At 34.8% G+C, this 22,245-nt stretch overlaps 1 protein-coding gene across 5 annotated transcripts in view; it reads left to right on the forward strand.

The window, feature by feature from the left end:
• Positions 1 to 22,245, forward strand: part of LOC136034123 (serine/threonine-protein kinase S6KL-like) — a 362,015-nt gene that overhangs the window by 191,819 nt on the left and 147,951 nt on the right. For all 5 annotated transcript variants that reach the window (XM_065715275.1, XM_065715278.1, XM_065715279.1 and 2 more), the window contains one exon: positions 19,617 to 19,705. In XM_065715275.1, the coding sequence (XP_065571347.1) occupies positions 19,617 to 19,705 (89 nt within the window). The remainder of the gene's footprint in view (positions 1 to 19,616; positions 19,706 to 22,245) is intronic.

Below are 22,245 nucleotides of genomic sequence, written 5' to 3' on the forward strand. Positions count from 1 at the left end.
TTCTTCGAGATTTATTTTTCTTCAAGATTTTTTTCATCTTGGTGCTATTGTTTTTTCTTCAGGGTGTTTTTTCAAGATGTCTCGTCAAAGGTATTCCCCAAACCACTTATGCAAGACGTGTTTGAATTCAGGGAAATTTTATAATCCGTCATCAAAGGTTTTTTGTCCCCTTGTAGGAATTGAACGTAAGAACAGAAATTCCTGAAGGAATAAGGCCTTCATAAACTGAACTGACAAGCAATTGTTATTATTATGTTCTTGGAAACAGATTCTGTGCAATAGGTTTATGAATCTTAATGACAATTTCCTCTTTTCCCGTAAGCTATGGATCGCGTGTTTCCTGGGGAAATAATTCCTACGGAAGGGAGAAATCAATTACTGGAAAAACGTGCAAAGGATATTATTTTCTCACATTTGCCGCATACGTGGGTGTTGCATGATAGTTGTGAAAATTTAAATGAGGTTGATGGTTAGATATAGATGCTATTATTTATTTGGTCTATTCACCACACGTACTTTGGAAATTTAATGAAACCATGGAAACGTACTATGATTATTCGGGAAAACTGTCAACGATAATTTTTTAAATTTATGGCGTAGAATGAACATTTAATCCGTAATGTTTATTTTATTATAAACATAAGAACTAATTCGAATTTTCTATGGGTATACCCCGTTGAAGCAAATGATGAAACCACTGAGTGAGATTACAAGAAATGAATCACCATTCATGACTGTTCTTGGCACAGGACATGCTCAGCTGCTGGCATTGTATTTCAAGCAAGAACCCGTTTTTTTTACAGGCATCCATATTTTCAGAAAAAACAACTCAATTTGAAGCTTGCTTGTGATTATTTTCATCTTGTTTCGAGCAAAATCACAGTTTGATGAGTTGATTTGCATATTTTCTTCAATTTTCAAACATCAACACAGTTCTCAACCCACCGTGGCACTATGTGGCTGTCCTGTGGCACCCTATAGCACATATTATTTTTTCTAAATTATTTTCAGTCATTTTTCTACAAAAATAACAGTGTAAACTAAAATTGACCGTCTAAGCTTAAAGGAAAATTCCCAATAACGTTTCTTCTGACAAAAATAACCTTATAAACCACATAAAGCGAAACTGACGGTTTAAAATTAAACGAAAATTCCCAATAGTGTTTGTTTTGATGACTCGTGGCATTCTGTGGCACCCATTATCATCACTTGAGCGTTTCCAGACGTATGAATATCATGCCAGATGTTGTTATTTGAACAGCAGGACTTTCTATTTCTTTACTAGATCGTGATACTCAATGGGAGTTCACGCCATCGTGACATTAAATGACTGGCCCATGCAATTTCTAGCCCCATATCACTTCTTACCGTTTGCAAAAAAATCAGAATTCATAGTCAAAAGTTCCACTAAAAACTACTTTTTGAACTTTTCATGGAGATAGCTTTTTTTAACCAGGACTTAGGTCTCTCTGATTGCGTGAAAAATATTTGAATCATAGAGACGTGTTTTCTTAGTATTTTCTATAAATTTAAGGCAAATAAACGGAATTCAGAGTAAAAAGTCCTATTAAAAGCCACTTTTGTGAAATTTTTATGGAACCAAAGTAAAACAGTTCAAAATAGGGATGATACCTTTTTATTGACAGTGAAATATAAAATTATTTAACTGGATATTTCGAACACATATACAGGGTTCATCATCAGCAGATGATGAACACTGTATATGTGTTCGAAATATCCAGTTAAATAATTTTATATTTCATTGTCGATAAAAAGGTATCATCCCTATTTTGAACTGTTTTACTTTCGTCATGGAAAGGCAGTGTGGTCTTCGAAGTTTATCTTTTATGGAACCATCTTAAAAAAAATCACCCGAAATGTGCCTATAGTTTTTTGAAGTTGTAGGATTATTATGAACACCAAGAATGGAGAGAAACAGAGTTTTATATGGGGCAAATGAGAAACTAATGGAAGAAAGACCATCCCCAGCCCCCAAAGAAAGTTCAAAAACACAACGAAACTCTTTGAAAAAGACCTATACCATACTAAAAAGACTTCAAGAAGAGCAAAATAATAGATTGATAAAAGCCGATTTCCCCTACAGTAGCTCTTCACATTCTTCGAAAAATGACAGAAAAAAGTCGTATTAAGGATATAGAGTGTACAAAGGGTCACTATCCTTCTGGAAGAACCTCAATTTATCAATTTATGGCAAATTTCTTTACTGATGGCTCTTAGAAGAGGGTTTTTTGCTTTATAAATAAAATAAATCTTGTTTCTTCCTATTAAGACTTAGATTTTCAAGATAGAAGAGTTAAGATGGTAAAAAATTGAAACAAACTTTTTTAATGGCTAGAGTCATTAAATTGCGTGCTAGTTAGGGATTCTGAGGAGGAACCTATGATCCCCCATGCCCCCCCACACGGGCCAATGCTGTGGTCTTTGAAAAGCATAGGGGATTTTGAGCCCTACTCGTGTTAATTTCTGCTGGTTTTGACTTTGACTCGGTTATTTATTATAATTTGTGTTCCTTTTAGGTTTCATTTATTTATTGATACTGATTTCTAATAGTTTTACGCTTGGTAGATTATTTGATTTTATATTTACTCATATTTGTGCCTACTACTGCACCGATGTGGTAAATTATATCTTGTCTCAGTGCCGGAACCTTTACTTACCTAAAAATTATGGAGTAATAGACAGTGAAATTGCTGGCAAAATAAAAACGGCATTGGCAGACAATATCACAAAGGAAATAGCAATGATGAAATGTGTGATGAGCTTGTAGATGAAACTAGGTTAAAAGTCATGTATGGCCTGAAATAATATAAATGGCGTGTCAAGATAAAATTTGATGAATTATTTTTGTACTGGATTCGAAACATTCAAATTTTAAATGATGATATTTATAACATGTAGTATTGTATGTTGTCATTATTCTTATAAGAGCCATCAGTAAAGACATTTGCTATAAATTGATAAATTGGGGTTCTAGAAGGATAGTGAACCTATGTGTACTCTATATTCTTAATACGAATTTTTTCTGTCTTTTTTTTGAAGAATGTGAAGAGTTACTGTAGGGGAAATCGGCTCTTATCAATATATTATTTTACTCTTCTTCAAGTCTATTAGTAAAGTATAGGTCCTTTTCAAACAGTTTCGTTCTGTTCTTGAACTTTCTTTAAGGGCCGGGGATGGTCTTTCTTCAATCAGTTTTTACTTGCAAAATATAAAACTCTGTTTCTCTCCGTTCTCGGTGTTCGTAATAACCATACAGATTAAAACAACTATAGTTGTTATATAACAACTTTAATAAGACTTTTTCTCTGAATTCCCATATTTTTGCATTAAATTCCAGTAATGGCATTATTATTTATTAAATATTCTGGCTGATCAGTTCTTTCCCATCCTATTGATGATTATAGTGACTTTTAATATATAATTATAAAATTAGTGATTTTTAATCTATAGTAATATATAATATATAAACCCTCAAAAAGATCTAGTGAATGAACCGGAAGTAATTATTTTGTTCTGTATACATATGTTAGTTTTGTTTTTAATGATTTAGTATATCTGCTAATGACGATCGCTGTATGGGTGGTCGAAATATCCGGATTTGTGTATGTGTTTCCACTGTCTAATAAGTAGACTAATCCCTATTTGAACATTTATTTGTTTGTCATAGAAATGCACTGTGGTCTTGGAAAAATTACCTAATTCAAGGCATTACGTCGAAAATATGTCGTATATATGGGGAGATGACACCAATATATTATATAACTATAAATTCAACAACATTTCTTTTACCATTAGAAGACGAAGAAGATTTTGCCACCTTCATTAGAAATCCAACCTGTATTTAGGCAACATTAAAGAAGAAAATTTACAACTAAAGACTTTGGATTAACCTTGTTTTTGAACTTTCTCAGACAAATCTAGTGAATGGACCGGAAGTAATTATTTAGTTGCGTATAAATATGGTAATTTGAATTTAAATGATTTAGTTTAGTATATTTGCCGGTGAAGATCGCTGTATTTGTGGTCAAAATATACAGACTTTTGTATTTGTTTTCAGTGTTTAATAAAATGACTTATGCTCATTTGAACGTATATTTGCTTGTAGCTTTTAATGGGTAACACCGAACTTAGTTAATTTTATATATTTGGAATCAGCATAAAAAACCAATTCTTTTGAGGTATCTCTTGTTATCAAAAGTTTCTTTGAGAGTTTTGGTTACTATTGGGCCGGTTCACTCCTTACTTACGGCTCGTTACCATGACATGTTTGATTGAACCTTTGCTTGAAAGGATTGAAAAATGGGGCTGTTGTTACAATGCCTCCGTTGAGTCTACTTTAAGCTGATATGTAGAACTTGATAAATTTCTTTGAAATCCTCTTGCCTAGAGGTTTTCTTATGTTTAGTTTGAGCGAACTCTTTACAGTTTTTCTTTTTTTAAATTTTGCTGCATTGGGAAACGGAGGCATTATCAAGTGCTTCTGAGAGTGACATTAAGTGATGTACTTATAAAAGACAGTCACTGACACCACATCAGACCTTCTGTAAAAATAGGAGCTGGCATTTAGCAGTGCTATTCTTTATCGGGATGTCCTTTTCGTGATTCTTTGGAGTCGTGCCAAGTGAGTTTTGGGAGCCCCAAAATGAAGCTGGTAGCATTAATTGGCGAAATGTCTAGGGTAAGACTTTTGTAAAGAGATGATTGAACTGGAGGAAGAAGCTTATTGTCAGAAAGAATTACCCCCAGCCCTTTAGCCCTTTACCAGATCCCTTCAAGGTTGGAACTTTGAGAAAGATTGGTAGATTTTTATGACTAATAAGTCAAGTAAAATCTGGATGACTATGTAAAATGTTTGATTAGGAGATAGACAACACCTTATGTTCACTTACTAACCTTGCAGCGCCTAACCTAACAACAACCAAACCAACCTTATAACAACCTAAAACAATACCTTATATTTCAACTAATATTTCAACTTTCCTTAAATCTGCTAAAGCCATCCAATTAGCAGCCTGTTTCATTTTTGATGTTAATCAAACAGGCTGAGACATCCTGATGTTGAGCCATAGCTTGCACCATAGCTTGGTGCCACAGGCACCATAGCTTGCTATAGGGTGCCACAGGACAGCCACATAGTGCCACGGTGGGTTGAGCCATAGCTTGGTCAGATTTTTCAGTGTTGATCCTTGAGTGATTTACTTTACTCAGCTTATTTGTGAATTAATGCACTCAAAATGATATCTCAGTCTACTGGTGCTAATAGAATTTAATCATATTCTCTGTTGTAGTTGAAATTATTACCTTAAATTACCTTAAATCGCATTTGCCAGCGAGATAAGGTGGTAGATCCTCCTGTAGGCTCTCGCTGGTGGTGAGTGAAGTAATCATGTTGGCTTAGCTTCCCAGTCCAGCCTCCACTCAGCCCTCTTCCTGTCCCTGTCGACTCCAGCCTTGAAGGAGTTGGGAGTCTCAGCTTGGATGGTTGACTCGGATAGGCTATTCCAGAGGGGGACCACCCGAATGGAAAAGAAGCCACGTCGTTCCCTTCTCTGACATTCAGGCAGGTGAAGCTTCAGACTGTGACCTCTTGAATTGTTGGTAGTTGTTGAATTGTAGTTGGTACAACTAGCTCATTTACTTAGGGGTGTTTGTACTCTTTTCTGCCTCGGTTTTCCTTTGATTTTCGGGTTTCCTTATCTGCTTTTTCTTATCTGCCTCGATTTTTCTTAATTGTATTCTCTTCTGTACTTGAAATGATAGTTAGTAGAACTAGCTCATTTACTTTGGTGATCTTTGTATTCTTATCTGCCTCAGTTTTCCTTTATTTCGTGTTTTACACATTCAGCAGACTAAGAAATAAAACTGTTAACTTGTCTGGATAACAGATAAATTTGAGTTTTTTTGTTTTTAAATTTGGGTCAAAAGGCCCAGAAAATGTATCTTTGGACCCATATTTTTTAACTTTCTATGAGATGTCCTTCAAAGCTCTAGGGAGGGTAGAGCTTACAACCTACCGTTTTTATTTGGAGGAATATATTTGCACTAATAGGCTAATGTTGGCGTAAGTTATAATAAATCTCTGGTTATTGAAGTGCCATTGAAATGAATATTACTAATACCAAGATTTAGCTAAAGCTAATGGGACTTAATCAGATTCTTCCTAATTGGCTGAATAATTCTATGAAAATTCTTATTGGCTAGAATCGGGGCTAGCTAAATCTCGGTATTAGTAAAATTTCATTGCGAATGGGCCTATGGAAATCGTAATTTTTGTACAGGAAAACTAATTTTTAAATATAAAAGCTTTGTGACAGAAAGTTGGCTAGCATAAAGACCTTATATTTAGAATGGTCCCATTTTGTTATGTAAAGCTGTTAGTGCATTCTCGCTTTGAAAAAGTATTATCAAAGGATTATTATACCTAAAGGTTGAATTATCGGAGATAACTCTATAGCGTTGCGTATATTAAAAAGTCACATACCTTCAATATATTTGTTTTCTGTTTATGTTTTTTTGCGGCATTTAGTGGGAAAGGTCATAGATAGTAATACAAAACTGAAAGAGCGCTCATGTGATTCGAAATTTAATTTTCTTTCGACTTACCTTATACCTCTATCTTAAGTCTAAATTTGAGGTCTATTTAGCATTCTTAAGGCTTTCACAAGTTTCAACCTTTCCTTCAACCATTCCCGAGATCTTGTAAATATTTTGCAAACCTGGATGCACTAGTAAATTTCGATTTAATTTGGTACGTTTGTCAGTTTGGGGTGTATTTCACGGTTGCCGGCAGGTGGGAAGGGGCCCATGGTCCCCCTTGGAAATTTGGGACTATTAAGTAACAATAATGAAACCAAAGGAAAGAGAGCGGAATAGGGGAAAACCATGAAAAAAGTGGTTGTTGCCACAGTTCTGGCTTCCTGCCAATAAATTTCAACCCTTTGTAAGGAAAATATAAGTTCTAATTTATGACTGACTGACCTCTAACCAGTTTTCCACCAACATTTTTTCTGTATGATTTGGTTGGAGCAAAAAAAAAGAAAAAAAAATTCATAGTAATGAATGATAAGTAAATAATATCCCTGTCAATAACGAAAGTATAAAAGCCTAACTGTTTATCACATTCAGTCAAAGAATCAGCTTTTAATGTGATCCCAAATTTATTTTTCTTTGTTTATATTTGTTTGTATGTTATTTTAAATTTATATTTGTTTGTTATATTTGTTTTATTAATATGCCGTCAACTTTTGCTTGCATTGCAAGAGTACCTGATATGTGAACATATGAGCTGATATGTGAAGCCATTATAATCAGAAAGGTTTCCCCTGAACGGAATGCTGGGAATTCCTATATATTTTTTTATACGTTTTTTTTGTCTTATTATAATTTTTTTTTTCATGAGTGATCGTGTTTATCTAGTTGTCACTTTGAAAAAGATTTAATCTTTTACAGTTATGAAGAAAAAAGGTGTTAAATATGCTGGCTTTTGGTATTCAAGATTAAATAAAAAATATTGAGTTAAAAATTTTTATTTGCTTTTCTTTATCTTAGTTTTAATGTTTTAATTGGAACAAACCACTTTGATAATGTGTTACTATTTATAAACACTGAGCATAAAGGCATTTTAGTGTTTGATAACCAAATTCAAAACTGTCGATATTGTTAAAAAATATCCGTCCAACGCTGAGGCATTGCTCAACAGAACGGAATACTGAGAGTTTGTAAAGTAATTACATACTTTTTTCATCTTTATATACTTTTACTATAACTGACATACTTTTTCTATTGTCTTTAGAAAAATGTTTGTTTCTAAGCTTCATTAAATACAGAAAAATCCGGTCGTAGTTCAGTGCCCTAAACCACCCAAATGAACACCCAAAACCAACCAAATTTTGGTTGGATGAAAAGGTGTATTATTGTCTGTATGGATGGAAATTTTTGTAAGACTTTTGATTTTCTACATAATTGAAGCCATCACAACCTCTACAATGGGATTTTCTGATCGATAAATACATTAAATACGTTTTTTAAGATACATTGAAGTACTTCATATAAATAGAAAAAGAAAACATATTACCATTTAAAATTGCTGAAAACTAAGTCTCTTGCAGTATTTGCCACCCAACAGAAATTCTATGGCAGGGCTGATGATGACCTGCCTTGCCTTTTACACCTCTGGGCATGTAGATATGTTAATGTAAGATATTAGCTGTATAGAAAAACATTGTAATTAATTCGTGCTCTCCCTACCTCCTTCAACATTTATCTGAAGCCTCATGAAGAATAAGCAGTTTGTCTATTAAAACTTGCTTTTGCAGGAATCTATCCTATTCCCACCTAAACAATGACTCCCCCCTCCTCATTATAGCTGATACGCAATCTCAGATCACCAGACTTAGCCTAATTTTATTACAAACAAAATGAATCAACTTGGTTGATTCTAGTACTACCACTGTGTGGCATTACTTCTTTTGTAACTGGGAAACCTAAAATATAGTTATTGATACTTTTAAATCAATTAGTTTCTCGTGATTTTAATTGATTGTAAATTCGTTCTGTTCTGGATAAAGTCGTAGTTTAGTGCCCTAAACCACCCAAACTGTCACCTAAGCCACTAACCACTGCTATTTTGGCGTCTGCCCCCCTGGAAAATTTTTGTGGCGCCCTTGGTGTATCTGCGAGACTCTGGAAGTCTTGGTCTAGTGAACGATCCCTGAAACGACCTGAGAACCAAAATCAAACATGGATGTCTTTTCTACTTAATTAATTAAAAAAAAAAACAATTCAGAAAGATATTTCAAACTTAAAATGACAATAAATTGCTACCAAATAATAAATGAAACATAAAAAGGAAAGAAATTATGATAAAATAAACAATCAAATCGCACATTGTGATAGCAAATACTGATATAGAGGAATAAATAAATCCTAAAATGAGTAAAAAACACATTGAATACCCTAGTCAAGGTCAAATCAGAAACACATTACCACGCACAAAAGAACAGTAAAAGTTCTTAAGCATATTGCGTTATTTGCTCTTTTTAAACATTGAAAAAACTCACTAAAACAATCAAGGAGACTGGGAAAAAAACTAATCAAAATAAACTGAATATTTAATGTACAATAATGCCCATTCCTGGAAATCTCAGCACAAGATTTTTTTTAATAATAATTTTTTTTTAAATGCTATAAATATAAAAAAGTTTTACAATATAATTTGTTTTCAGTTAAGCGCAATTAATGCAATAGGCTAAAAAATTTTATGATTAGATTGGAAGAGGGGAAAGCAGCCAATATCCAGTTTGTGGTAATTATTGGTCGTTTTAAGTTTGACTTAAGTATTCATTATATTTTTTCTCGTTTTAAGATTATTTACTTATGTATATCAGTATCTGTTATTTTTATATTTGATTGTTTATTTTATTTTATTTTATTTTATTTTCTTTTTGTGTTTCTGGTTTTATTATTTCTTTGATAGTAACTTTCTGGTCTTTTTGTGTTTGAATCAACATAGGACCTTATTTCTGTTCGTCTGAAGTCTAATATGGCCCTTTATATATCTTTAAAAACTTTCTTCGGAAAGTTTTTCTGTTCGTTTTTCATTTTCAAAGTTTTATTATTGGTTAAAAATGTAAATTTTCCTCCAGCTTTTTGGCTTAAGAATCAAAATGTCGAATTCTAATTAAAATTCTTAAGATGCAATAAGCTTATATGAGCGTCGGCATTGAATGTATTAATTAAAAAACTTCCCGAAGAGATTTTTTCAAACAAAAGGAAAGGCCTTTTTAAACTTAAGATCAGCAGAAAGCAATTGGAAAAGTCCTGCAATTAAAAAGGATAACTTTGTTTAATTTACAGTCCTTCCCCTTGGGGCTCCGGGAGGCATTGCATTCCCAGGGGCATTTTTCCTATACCTTTTTCTTATTTTGAACAAAATTGGTTTTTCAAAATTTTGATCAATGCTGAGAGAAGAGGGAATCTAAAAAGAGCAAGGGGGGCTGTAGCTCTTTGATCAGTTCAAGACTCCCCTCGACATACCCTATAAGTTTCAACCTAATACCCTCAACCATTCCTTAGATATTCCTGATATGCCCTTTTGACAACCAGCATGCACATGGCATGTTTTCAGTTACAGTCACGAGTACTTACAGTCGTAAGTAGTTCCGACCGCAAGTGGTCGTAGTGACAAATAGTCACAAATAGTCGCAAACAGTTACAAATAGTGGCACTCGCAAGTAATCACAGTCGCAGTCGCAAATAGTTACAGTTGCAATAGTAGTAATGGGAGCTGTAGGAGTGGCTCTGAAAGTTTCAATTTAATATATAAGATACTGGAAGACATCTTGTCGTTCCTAAGATATTGCAGCTATGCATTTTAGATAACCTGGATGTACATAATAATAATAATAATAATAATTTATTCCAGAAAAAGCCCGTGGGCCATAGGAAAATTACATAACAACAAACAAACAACAAATTAACTACATTAAATTAATACTATTTAAAGAAAACGCTTCCTGATGTGCCGCTGCAATCCTTACAAATCTTGCTATTCTTTTTAGTGTCTCATAGTTTACTTTAGTTCCCCCCTTTAACATTCCCCGAAGTTTCACTTTAACGCCCTTTTTCTTTTCAGGCACGCTCAGAATAAAATGTTCCCGCTTTTTCCATAATAACTCCTTTTTCTAAGCAATAGAAACATTATTGTCATGGGGACTGCATGGTGAGGCATCTCTGGAGGCATGCTTATTTACACTTTTGACTATTTTGAACATAAGAGATTTTTCAGTTTTCTGTCAGTGCTGAGAAGAGGGCATCTAAAAAGGGTTAGGGGCGCTGGTTACCCTCCGATCACTTTCCAACATCCCTCTCGGCATGCCCTGAAAGTTTGAATTTGATGACCTCAGCCATTCTTCAGATATTGCTAATTTGCCCGTTTAACAACCAGCATGCACACATTGTGTTTTGATTTAGTTCAATACCCCCCTCAAAATTTCTTTAATTTAGTCGCGGATTTTTCAGTTTTCTGTCAGGGCTGAGAAGAGGGCATCTAAAAAGGGTTAGGGGCGCTGGTTACCCTCCGATCACTTTCCAACATCCCTCTCAGCATGCCCTGAAAGTTTGAATTTGATGCCCTCAGCCATTCTTCAGATATTGCTAATTTGCCCGTTTAACAACCAGCATGCACACATTGTGTTTTGATTTATTTCAATACCCCCTCAAAATTTCTTTAATTTAGTCGCGGTTAGAATTAGTCGGAGTTGCAAGTAGTTTCATTCACAGTCACGACTAGTTGCAGTCGCAAACAGTATTAGTCGAAGGTGCAAGCAGTCACAGTTGCAATTAGTTACAGTCGTAAGTAATCTTAGTCACTGTCCCAAGGAGTCGCAGTGGGAATGTGTAAGTAGTCGCGGTCGCAAGTAGGTGCAGTCCTAGCAGTAGTAGTGGACCTGAAAGTTTCCAGTTAATAGTTCAGCATCTCCCTCAACATTCTTTAAAGTTTCACCGTAATACCCTTAGTCTTTTTGGACACATCCAAAATCATACATTATCCTTTTCCCAAATTTGTTATCAAAACAATGAACACATTGCATAATTTACAACCCTTGCCTCGGGGGCTGTGAGAGTACGGTACCCCCAGCATAGTTATTAATCCTTTTGACTATTTTGAACAGTATGAACGTTTCAAAATTTCGGTCAGTGTTGGAAAGAGGCTATCTAAAAAGGGCAAGGGTGGTGTCTACCCTCTGATTACTCTCCAACATTCCCTTCAAGGTGCCCTGAAAATGTAACTGTTCATAGCAAATTGCTGACAAACCCGTTTGACAACCAGCGCCACAGTGCGTTTCGATTTGTTTTAGAATTCTCCTCAACATTTTTGAACATATTCATAAGTAAAACTAGCCACTGTCGCAAGTAATTGTAATCATAGTCGCGAGTACACGTAGTTGCAAGTAGTCGCAGTAGCAGGCGTAAGTAGTCGTATCGGTAGTCGTAAGCAGTCACTGTTGCAAATAGTTACAGTCGCAAGCAATCTTAGTCGCAGTTGCGAATCTTAGTATGCCTAAAAACGTCCAAAAACTTTTTTTCTGGTTTTCTTAAAATACTCAAGAATGATTATTAAGGTAAAGAAGGTTGAACGCTTTCCTGGAAGGATTAAAATTCTGAAGTACCCTAAAACGGGTTAAAGGCCCGAGGAGGCCCTGAATCATCCCCGAGGAGGCCCTGATAATTTAGGGCCCGAAGAGCAGGGCCCGAGGAGGCGATATCCCCCTTGTATAAATTACAAACTTTAATTGTTTTAGGTTTTAACTAGACTCTTTACTTTAGTTGGGGAAGAAAAAAACTCCTTTTCTGTTCATTTTTTATATTGTAGCCTATTAATACATTATATATATATGATTATATTTTATATTATTATGTATTACATTATTTTATGTTATAATATATATTTTTCTATTGTCCACCTTTATTTGATTTATTGTTGTTCGTTACAGACCGGGACACCGGGACACAAATGACGACCGTTGGTCGTGACTGTGTATAATTGATTATTCTTAATACGAGGTAAGCTGCCGCCCCCAGAAAACTCGTCTCTTGATCTTGTGATACTTGTCGCGGATACCGTCTCTTCTTAGTTTTCGTTTTCAACACCACAATATTGCGTGATTTTTCAGTCTTGCGATAGTGCCGTAGATTTTGGACGCAATCAACTTTTGATTTTTGTGCTCAACATCTCAATATTATGTTGTTGTTCAGTTTTGTGACAATGCTTTAGATTTTGGACACAACGTTCTTTTAGTTTTTTGTGTTTATCGTCACAATTCTGTGATGTCCTTTTGTCATGTGATAACAATGTGCGTCATGGACATGTCCCCTTTTAGTTATTGTGTTTAACATTCCACTATTGTGTCCTGTATCTCTCTCTTGCCCTGAGATGTGTAATGGGGAACTATGTTCCCACTACATTTTGGTGTTTCACAAAAGAATATTGTGTCTTTTTCTTGTCTTGTGATAGTGATGCACATTTACACCATCCCCTCTTATTTTTCGTGTTCAACATCACAGTATTGTGTCATACTTGTTTCTTCTATGACGTTTTTTGTAGGACTCAAAACTCTCTTAATTTTTGTGCATTACAAAACAATATTTTGCCGTTCTTTTATCTTGTAACAACGGTTTTAGCGTTTACCTCTTTGGAAAATACACCGTGGAAAATATCCCCACGTAAAATACCTCTGCGGAAAATACCCTGTGGAAAATACACCCAGAAAATACCCCCCCCCCCCTCCTCCTGAAAATACCCCCGGAAAGTACTCCCCCCTCGCAGAAAATACCCCCCGGAAAATACACGAGAAAATAAATTATTTTCTGTTCATTTTTTGACATAGTCTTTTTCATAGAATTTTTTTTTCTCTAAGGCTCCATAGTTTTTAATTTGGAGATTATTTGACCTATTTTTGCTCATTTCTGGTTTAATGAGGCTCTTTACTTTTCTTTAAAAAAGAAGGCTGCCTCCTTCTCGGAACCTCGCTCTTTACGCTAAAGCTTTTTCTTCTAGAATTTTAATACAAAGCTTATTATTCTAAATAAATGGCAATTGTGTTTCAGGAATCGTCCTTAAGGAAATAGCTCAAAATGTCAACACTTTAGCGTAAAGAGCAAGGTCGTGTGGAAGGGGCCACTTCTTTCATATACATAGTAATTTCTGTTCGTTTTAAGTTTTAATGTTCCTCCTTATTTTCAGTTGAAAAAAACAATATTTTTTTTTTTAATTTGATTTCTGATCGTTTTTAAATAATACCGAGAAATCCGGCTCTCTATCCGTGTAAAATTCCGGTGCTTGTTTATTATACGCCAATCACTCAAGTTTACGCTGTGTAAAACTCGAGAACAAACCGCTTTCTTCGTTAGTTTCTTCGTTACTTTAGAAATAAATTTGGGCTATATATTTGCACATTTGGGGGTGATGGTGGTAAAGCATAGCAGATCTGTATGCAAAATGTGTTAGTTACAATTATTCTGCATATTTTGAAGTAAGGTTTCTGGCTTCAAAGTGTCTAAATATTAAATACCGCTCCCCCCTCATATGCAAATACGTAGTCCAAGTTATAGATTTCCCATCTATTCTGTCATTTGTCTCTGTCTTGTCTCACGCTATTCTGAAAAAAACAAACGAAGAAACCGGTTTGTTCTCAAGTTTTGCACAGCATAAACTTGAGTTAGTTGCATAGAATACACAAATACCAAAATTCCTTCCCCCTTTGGAAAATAAAAAACAAAACTCAAACAAAATTCTCAAATTTGGAAAACCTTATTTTTCACGGGGAGAAGTGGTATTTTTCGGGGGGTATTTTCCGGGAGGAGTATTTTCTGCGAGGGGTAGTTTCCATGGTGGGCATTTTTTTTTTTTTTGGGGGGGGGGGGTTAAACACCGGCCACCATAAACATTTGCTTCCCCAGTAAAATTCGGGAGTTGGAAGTGTTATTTTTAAGTTTGAGGTGATTTTTCGTTTAATTTATGTTTGTGTTAGGTTTCATTTTTTCACCAATGGTGATTTTTGTTCGTTTTTAATTTGACTTGCTGGAATTTATTTCTGCTCATTTTAACAATTAATTTCGCTGTTTATTTTTTTTTTAAAGACTTTATTTCGAAAAGTATGTTTTTAATGTTTGCTAGAATACTGCTAGTTATTACAGCAATATTAGAATAAAGAATTCTTCTCAGCAATAAACGTGGCACATTCTTCTCAAAACTATTTCGAAATTCAGCATGTTTTCCCTCTAAGGGGAAGGTCTAAAATGAAAATGTTTTCTTGTTATTTTGTACTGTGGGGATAATTCTTAAGACTCCCTTGGGATATCTTTCAAAATTGAAAGAACTAACAGTTAATACCCCAAAACCGTTTCATTGGTATTCCATTGTCAAAGCTAAGCAGAAGTTAAACTTGAGGGAGTTGCTATCAAGGGAATATATTTCCTAGAAGGTTTTTTTGTTTTCTATAAGAAAGAATCAAGTTTTATCCTCTTTTCAACTGCTGTGACTTGTAGATATGCAATATTACATTCGGAGCGTGAGATATACGTCTGAAAGATATTTTGACATAATTGAGACATAGCATGCTATAAAAAGAAGTAAAACCAGGCCTTTGGTACCCAGGTTGATGTATTTTAGAATGTAAGATATGTATAGCAGTTTACTAATTTAGGTACCCAAATGTATATAAAGTCAGTGTAGCTGATTGCTAATTACAAACAGGATACAATAGTTACCAAACAAGTTGGGTTTCAATTCTGGTAATATATTTTAATATTTTGGTCTAATTGGAATTGAAAAAGTTTGTTTTCAGCATTTGCCCTTGGTTAGTGCAACTAAGAATACTTTTAGCGCGAATAGATGTTCCATTCTAATGGACGTTTTGGTTCTTGGGTGGAAGAGGGTGTAGGTAGCACGTTTACGAAGTATTGTTTCCAGATTTCTTGCCTCTAAAAGTGGCTTATTTTTATCCAGTATACCTGTTTTTATAAATAATGGTCCCATCGGCAACGTTTTATTTTGTTACTATATAAATTAAAAGATTTCCCTGAGCACTGAAATTAGAATCCAGCATTCCTGATTTTAGATAGCTTTAAATTTCTTGGGTAGCGAAATCAGCAAGTTGCTTCCCCGATTACCAATCCGTTGAGATCCGACCCTGGTACCCCAGCACCGACTTCAATTCTACGATGAAAATAATAAAAGACAATAAAAACATAAATTGTTTGCCTCTTTTATTCGATATTTTTTTATCAACTTAATAATGTCGACATTTATATCTTTTTATTGTCAAAACATGATTCTGCACAAACAAACTAACCATTACTATAATAAATCAAATGAAATTAGTACGATGCAAAAATGCTTAGATTCTTAGGGGTAAGTTGAATGTCTGGTCATCAACTAGAACTAGGTCAAATGCTGCCATAAATATCCGTAAACTCTCTGCAATATAGAAAACAAAATACCAAATGGTAGATATGATGAAATCACAGAAAGATAAGAACAAAAAGATAAAGACAGTCCTCTTCACTTCGGGCAGAGACAGGAGCACATATATGGATGATTCAGATATTTTTTAATGGTCCTTTTAGATGGATGGTCGAAGTTCTTTTCGATATAGGAGTGAAGTTGATCAGTGACTTTTTGGCGGCTGGAGATAGAATGAAGCCGACGCTCTGCCAGTGAATATTGTCGGTACGTCCTGATAGGAAACGGATTCCTAGGATATTCTCTTCTCCGGATCGGGGAAGGTGCCTCTCAGCAGGGCCAACAATGTCCCATTTGTGTATATTAATTTTTCTCAACAGAAGATCGATTTTCCCGGGTTTTGCTAGACTTTTGGTGTTCATTGTAACAATATTAAAACATTTTTCCTCTATGTTAAAGTGCCGTCCTGTCTGGAGGCCGGATTAGGCCTATGATGCTCGTCCGCTTCCCCCTAAATGTTAGCAGATTTATATCATTCCAACAAGGGTCCTAGTTTACCCGGATGCGGTAGCAGGTTTGGTATCATTCCAACACGGGGTGTTTTTTTACCCTGGACGCGGTAGCATTTTGACCTTCTGATTTTTTGGTCACATTTAAATTTGAAAGAAGTAGATTTCTTTAGCTGTTTTTTGTACGGTGATGAGCCACTCCTCTCCGTCGACTTGCAGAGACCGTTGTCCATATCTGGATCTTCCTCCTTTTTGCAGTTGTCCTCCTATAGAGGATCCTTCCACAATGGTATCCTGCAGTACCATACAATATAACCCATAGCTGGGGGAAGGTTTCCAACTGACAGGACGTGTCCACATACCAGTAGACCCTATACTGTGTGCATCAAAGAGGCCTTCATCCTCCTTCGCCTGCATTTATGGCCCCCGGGTGCCTGTACCCCAGTTATTATTATGGACCACCAAAGCTGGGTCCCCCTTTGGTCTTTGTCTCCCTTCCGCATAGAGGTAATATACATTTCTGTAGGATGTCGCCCCTATCCGCCAACTGAGGACGCGCTGAGTGGCTTGGGCTGGACTGGACTGTCGCTGCCTATATATATATTTGTAAAGGGGAAGAAATAGCCAGATGTATGGATGTGATCTTGGCGAAAAATAAGCCATGGAATTTCAGCATGTCTGAAAACCGTAGAGCGAATGCCCCTAGCCCTTGCTTATAAACATTCAGATTTCGTATTCCCCTCAAGAATAACAGGAATGGATGCGCGTTGCTTTATGATCAATTGATTTCACTATTTTTATTTCTCGGTGCTATTGATTTTAAGATTATATTAAAAAAAAAAAAAAATAGTGTTTTTTAACTGAAAGTAAGGAGCGATATTAAAACTTAAAACGAACAAAAATCACTCTGTGTATGAAAGGGGCTGTTCCCTTCTCAACGCCCCACTCTTTACGCTAAGGTTTCACTCTTTCTCTCAATTCTCCTTTATTAAGCAGTAAAAACTTAGGGTAAAGAGCGGGGCGTTGAGAAGGGAACAGCCCCTGTCATACACGGAGTAATTTCTGTTCGTTTTAAGTTTTAATGTCGCTCCTTACTTTCAGTTAAAAAAAACTAGTTTTTTTATATTTAATTTCTGAACTTTTTTGAATTAATGCATATTTGATTTTGGCTCTCCGCGAATAAATTATTAAAATGAAATTTTAATATATAGGTAACTTATTTTAATATATATTTAAATATACGTAACTTAAGAATTAACTTACGTAGCGAACTTGTATATTCTTATATTTTTATTATGCTTATGAGGGGTGCTTGTCCTCTCGCTAATACCTCACTCTTTACACTAGAGCTTAAATTTTGTCTCAACTCTTTAAGAATGACCCCTGAACCAGAAAGGCCGTAAAATAAATAGTTGAAATTACTAAAAATACTTTAGCGTAAAGCATGAGGTATTTAGGAGGAGATGAACCCCTCATATGCGCAATAATATCTGTTCGTTTTAAGTTTTAATGCTGCTCCTAACTTTCAGTTGAAAAATATTTTTCATATTTATTTTTTCACTGTGTTTTTTATAATAATGCTAGAAAATCCTGCGCCCCCTTCGTTGAATTTCTCTTCCCCCATAACACATTCCTCCAAGGAAAGATCCTCCCACATAGCCCCCTCCCTTCAACCCCCCAACCAAAACAATCCACCTGAAAAACGTCTTTACACTTCCCAATAATCATTGCTGTATGTAAACACTGGTCAAAGTTTGTAATTTGCGGCCCCTCCCCCGGGGACTGTGGGGGAGTAAGTCATCCCAAAGATATAGTTATTATTGTTTTCGACTATGCTGAACAAAATGGCTATCTCAAAATTTTGATCCGTTGACTTTGGAAAAAAAATGAGCATGAGAGGGGCCTAGGTGCCCTCCAATTTTTCGGTCACTTAAAAAGAGCACTTGAACTTTTCATTTCCGTTAGAATGAGCCCTCTTGCGACATTCTAGGACCAATTGGTCGATACGATGACTCCTGAAAAAAAAACAAAAAAAACAAATAAACACGCGCCCGTGATCGGTCTTCTGGCAAAAAATACGAAGTTCCACATTTTTGTAGATATGAGCTTGAAACTTTTACATTAGGGTTCTCTGATACACTGAATGTGATGGTGTGATTTTCGTTAAGATTCTATGACTTTTAAGGGTGGTTTTCCCTTATTTTCCAAAATAAGGCAAATTATTTCCGGCTCGTAACTTTTGATGACAAAGACTAAATTTGATGAAACTTATATGTTTAAAATCAGCTTAAAATTCCGATTCTTTGATGTATCTTTTAGTATCAAAAGAGTTTTTTAGAGTTTTGTTTACTTTTGAGCCGGGTCGCTCCTTACTACAGTTCGTTACCTCTAGCTGTTTGATAGGTGTTATAATTGTAGCCACTTAGTGTCAGAGCATTTTATTTCATCTTATAGGCTGCTACTAACCATACTATTTGTAACTTTGTTTGTAATGAAATTAATTTAATCTTTTTAAATGATAAAAGTGTTTGCGTCAGAGCAAATTGTCAATTTCTGCTTTTTATCGCAAAACACTGATTTTGTCTGTGATACGACAAAATTGCTGTTAAGTGAAGATATTGAGACAGCCAATCGATTAGTTTCTCAGATCTACTCAGAAACTATATAACCACCCAATTTTTGAGGCCCTACTGTCGTGCATTGTTCTGGTATAGTTCTATATTTTTACCCTATTATTTATCCTTGTAGATATTTTGTTAATTCATTCACTTATGACAGTTTTTTTCTGAAAATTTGAGACAGCCAATCGATTTAGACTCGCTGAGAAACATTTAATTTAACCATCCAGTTTCTGAGGCTTAACTGTCGTGCAGCGGTCTGGCTGTGTCACCCTGTTCTGTGTCCTTGTCCTATTTACTATGCCTGTAAATATTTTGTTCATATATTCGATTTTAAATTATTTTTGTCCATTAAATGGTAGCATTAGCAGTAGCTCTAAAGGTAGTAAGAGGAAAATAAAATGTAGTTACTCAAGTAATTTTAATAAAGGATTTTTTTAGAACAAATATTTGATATTCTTTGAACAATTTCTAATTTTGTTAACGATGTGTTTTCTCTTGCAGCCCCTGAAGTACTCAAGGGTGAACCATACAGCCATGCGGTAGATTATTGGAGCTTGGGCGTTGTTGTGTTTGCACTACTCACTGGCAAGGTAAGCTCATCTTTTCTTAGAAAAAAGAGGTAACTACGTTTTCGCATTGCTCACATTGAAGCACCCTAACTGCTAGCTAGAAATGTCAGCTCTGACAAAGTGAAGCTGAGGTTTGGGAATATTGAAACGCCCTTTTCAAGATATTTCCGGACATCCCTGAACATTTTCTGGTAAACTACAACAAAATCAGACCCAGCAACGATTTTTTTTTCTACTTTTCACCACCTTTGTTTTCTTAAAGTTGAGCAATTTAGGACACAAGAGACTCATATCTCACTATAGTAATTTTGGTTCCCAACTCTCTGTCTTGTCTCCTTATTTATCCCTATCCCTATCTATCCCTTATCCCTTGTCTTATCCCTATCTCTATCTCCTTTGGTTTTGCTTACCATTGAATTGCTGAGACATTTGATTAATTTATTTTTGTTGAGATAGTAAAAGTTTGATATTTTTCTATGAGTGGAGCGATAAATTTTGCACCATTGCATGTCAAATACAGTATAAAGTTTTTGCCATTTTTTTTTGAAGTTTCTTAAATTTTCCTGAAATTTCCCTTCACATTTTACTAACACAAATATTAAGTTATACAGGGTGTTTGTGACCCTCCTGGGTATTTGGAGTATATTGTTTATCGTAGTATTACAAAAAACTTTGAAGATAAAGTATGATTAATTTATCGTTATTGAACAAAGTTGTCTTTGTGCTAGTTCCTCATCAAATAGATCATGGTATATAACTGTAGATAATGAGCAAAGCCACATCAATAACTGAAACTGTAAAAAACCTAACTTTGATAGCAATAGATGCATCAAAAGAATTGGCTCATTAATTTAAAAAAAAATCACAAAGTAAGTTTTTCAAAAAGAGGAATGAAAAGTAAACCAAAATGACCACAAATAGAATCAAATAATCTACTAAGCATAAAACTACCACAAATGAGCATCAATAAATAAATAAAACCCAAAACAAACAAAAATTACAAAAACTAAGCTGGTCAAACTTAAAACGAGAAGACATTAACATTAGTAGGGCTCAAAAACTTTATGCTCTCTAAAAGCCAGAACATAATTTGCACTTTACTGGATTTTTTTTTAAATCTTTTCGCTTTTGTAACTTTAATAAATCAAAAATTAATTTATATTTTAAGGAATAAATATCAGCATATGTATGTTAAATCGACAATGCACATCTATTTGTATTTTTTCAGCAAAGTTCATGGAAAAATTACATAAAATTACTATAACTTCTAATTTCCAATTAAATTAGCTCCTTTAAAATATGAATGATATTGCTAGCTATGATAGAAAAGCGTTGCCTATGTCTTTATATGCCTATATTGCTTATATGCCCTTTTAATATATGCATGCACATAGTTTTTTCGTTTAATTGATACTCCCCCTAAACGTTCCCTAAAAGTTTTAACTTAATGCTATTAGTGTTGTTAGTTACGGTAATCATAGAAGCTACATTAAATGTATAACCACAGTGTCTTCTGGCTAGTTCAACTTACCCCAAAAGATCTAATTTAATAATGCAAACCGTTATTGTGATATGGTTTTGTCATCTTCTTGACAATCTACATGATCAAAGTTCGTTTTAATTTAGTTCAACATCCGCCTAAATATTCCTTGAAAGCTTCAGTTTAATACCCCTAGCTTTGTGTAGTAGCAGTAGTAGCATTAGTAGCAGTATGCACATAGCACCTTTGGTTTTTTCAACAGGCAATGAAAGTTTCTACTTAATGCAACCGACCGCTCCTGAAACATTTCTGATATGCTCTCTTTACAACCTTTGTGGGCATAATACGTTTTGATTTGATTCAATACACTTTCAATATTGCCAAAAAATTTGCATTAATACCCTTAGCTTTAGTAGGAGTAGTAGTAGTACTAGTAGTTACAATAATAGCAGTAGTAGTAGCAGTATTAGTAGTAATATAATTATTATTAGTAGTAGTAGCAGTAATAATAATAGCAGTAGTAGTAGTAGTTGTAAGAGCAGAAGGATTAGTATTCGATGCAAATATGGTTTTTTGGTTTTCTCTACATCCCCCACAACAAGCCTTGTAAGTTTTAGTTTCACACACGAAACTGTTCCTAAGATGTTCTTGATGTGCTCTTTTAACTATTTACATGTCTGGCGTGTTGTGATTTACTTTACTTACCCCCCTCAAAATTCTCTGAAAATTTCACCTGAATATCCTTAGGTATAGTTGTAATAACAGTCACAGCAGTAGTATTAGTATTTAACTTAATGCAATTAGCTATTGCTATGATATTGCCAATATGTCTTTTTGATAACCTGTATATTCATGTACTTCTTGAAATTTTCATCTTAAAGCGCTTCGCCTTAGAAGTAGTTGCAATACAGGTAGTAGCTGGAGCAATAGTAATAGTAGTAGTAGATCTAGTAAATGTAGCAGTAGTAGTAATGTTACCAGCAGTGTGCACACATTGCCTTTAGGTCAATTGATCTTCCCCTTTAAGCGTTCTTTAAGGGTTCCAGCTTAATGCACAATGTAATTCTTCAGATATGCTATT

This window comes from Artemia franciscana, chromosome 12 (genome assembly GCF_032884065.1).
Source record: "Artemia franciscana chromosome 12, ASM3288406v1, whole genome shotgun sequence".
In the NCBI taxonomy this organism is placed as follows: Eukaryota; Metazoa; Arthropoda; class Branchiopoda; order Anostraca; family Artemiidae; genus Artemia; species Artemia franciscana.